The sequence below is a fragment of the Montipora foliosa genome, chromosome 4 (genome assembly GCF_036669935.1).
Source record: "Montipora foliosa isolate CH-2021 chromosome 4, ASM3666993v2, whole genome shotgun sequence".
Lineage (NCBI taxonomy): Eukaryota > Metazoa > Cnidaria > Anthozoa > Scleractinia > Acroporidae > Montipora > Montipora foliosa.
In genome coordinates, this window is record NC_090872.1 from 8,861,527 (window position 1) to 8,864,026 (window position 2,500).

General features: G+C 39.4%; 1 protein-coding gene across 1 annotated transcript in view; it reads right to left on the reverse strand.

Moving 5' to 3' along the window:
- LOC137999735 (inositol 1,4,5-trisphosphate receptor-like) overlaps positions 1-2,500 on the reverse strand; it is an 84,356-nt gene that overhangs the window by 45,005 nt on the left and 36,851 nt on the right. The window contains exons 24-26 of the mRNA XM_068845612.1: positions 1,587-1,655; positions 845-899; positions 243-411 (exon numbers count right to left, since the gene is read on the reverse strand). Coding sequence (XP_068701713.1) covers positions 243-411; positions 845-899; positions 1,587-1,655 — 293 coding nt within the window. The remainder of the gene's footprint in view (positions 1-242; positions 412-844; positions 900-1,586; positions 1,656-2,500) is intronic.

Below are 2,500 nucleotides of genomic sequence, written 5' to 3' on the forward strand. Positions count from 1 at the left end.
GAGAGGGGTCCGGAAGGGAACCCAGTTGGGGGTCCAATTGAGAGGTCCACGTTTTGTATCACGTGACCATATCACGGGCTCAAGTTTAGAGCTCATTGAAAAGATCCACCCTCCCCCCACCCCTTGGCTTCCATTGCAAGCTAGTTCCAGTCCAATAATGACAATACGAATACGGTCTATTGAGTATGTATGCATATACTGCTTTGTGCTTACGCTGACGTCGTAAAGGCAGTAATCTTCACCTGTTTAAAAGCTTGCAGGACTTCTTGCCTCTGGCTGAAGTGTCGGAAGAGCAGCTGTAACGAGCCCGTCACTAGTGAAGGATAATCATGCATGCACAGATATAACAACACACGAAGAAAGGTACGGCCTCCTTGGCCATCGAGATCCAAGTCAATTTCCTTCATTCCCCTAATGGAACAATTCAGCACTCATTAGTCATTTATTGGTTTACTTGGGCACTTCAAACTGAAGTGCTCCGTTCTTCAACTTTTGTTGTTTCGTTCAAAGCAAATTGCATTATGATTCTATCTCACATTAGCGTCTTGCGAAATCTTTCACTTCTCACAGGTTGAGCATAAACTATGTCCTCTTTTTTAAGGCCTGTTGGCAGTTGAGATGCAAGGAAGCACATAATTAACAACTAGGCGCAGCCGAGTGCAACTCTAGCCTCTTGAGTGCTCTCCAAACTTCCCAAAAATATCTCGACATATGCACAGCTGACGCATGAACTAATTGTTTTATAACATTATCAACGAGCTGTTGGTTTGCTGACGTCATTAGCGTGCTCAATAAGAATATGAAGCACGCTCGCACTATTGAATTTATGTTCATTTTAACTTACAGTGAACCCCCGAAAATGGCCTCAGCTTGTGCACTGATGTTTTCCAAGTCAATCCCTAAAAATAGATGCGATATTTTTGTAGTTAAATGAGAAATAAACTCGTTTGCACTTAGCTATACATTTGCAATGTTGGTTTAAAGATTTGATATCATCTTTGAATCAACCTTTTCTGGCTGTTTGTTTCACTATTAGAGAACTTAAAAAGAAACAGTAAAAACATTATGACAAAAAAAAAAACAAAACAAACCAACAGGAACACGCGTTTACGATCAAATTTATTTGAAAACGGTCTCGTATCAGTTAACACTTAAATTAAAGTAGAAGAAGTGCTTTAAGTTAAACGATACTTTTTGTTATGGCTAAAGAACTAGACTGCTGGCAGTGCTTTCTCAGCCAGTCGAACCGCACGCTTTAGTCAGTCACGCAAGCGAGCCGAGGCGAGAATGGTGATAGAGCGAGATATCACCATTCTCCCATCCGCTCGCTTGCGTGACTGACTAAGGCGGGTGGTTCGACTGGCTCAGAAGGGACTGGGAGCAATCTTTCAAAGAACCTTTCCTCAAAACTAACTTGATTGATCAAATGGCAGTAATGATACTTTTGGTAATTTTAACACGTGCTAAAAAAAATTAATGTTCTTATTTATTTAAAATTTTAGTATTACTTATGGCGATTAAGATTGACCTTTCGTGCGAATTTTTAAAAACGAGATTAACAGAGAAGTTTTAATTCAGCGACATACAATTAGGAGACCCGAGATAATGCGGCACACCGTCTTTATCAATTTTACACTTCTGCCATGGTTTATTTCCTGAAACGAAATGTACAAATTAGTACTTTACCACAATTGCTTGCAATATCGCAATCTGATTGGCTACTTTGCCGTTGTCATGCTCGTGTCAATGTGTCACGCAATTGTGATAGCCAATCAGGAACGCTCATTTTGGGAAATAAACCAATCAGATTGCGAAAAAGTTATAGACAACGCTTGCTCTTTTTTTGGGTCACACGCTCTGAACATTTTGTTAACAAAGTGTTTTAAAGAGATAAACGAACGTTTAATGTTCTAATTTCGTCTGTTTTTAGAATCTCAACTGGTATCCTGGCCCCAGTTTTTCGAAGGAAGGATAGCGCTATCCACTGAATAAATCACTATTCACTGGATAACTCAATAGGCCATTTTCGAAATATCAATATTCAGCTTAATACTGAGGCAAAGAGGACAAAAACATTAGAAACAAGTTGCAATGAATGTCAAAGATATCAGCATATCATCCACTTTCCTTTGTCTTTGTCCTCTCAAGCTGAATTTCAATATGACGAAAAAGGCCTCTTGGTTTAACCTAGTCTTAATATCCGCTGGATAGCGATTTATCCGTCAGATAGCGCTATCCATCGTATGAACAACTGGGGACTGGTTGATACTAAAATTACATATCACAATTCTTTATGGATCATATTTGTATATTCCTGCAGAATGTTAAGCAGAGTATTTATAATGTGCTTATGGCTAATTAGCATAGGAGTGCAGCATTACGATCGAGTTTAAGTCAGACGTCACAGACAAGCAGTTCTTGTGATTCCGATTCAGACTTCATTTTAGTTAAAGTTTCAGCTGGAGCTCATCAAGAAAATCCCCACTTGAGCGATGGCCTT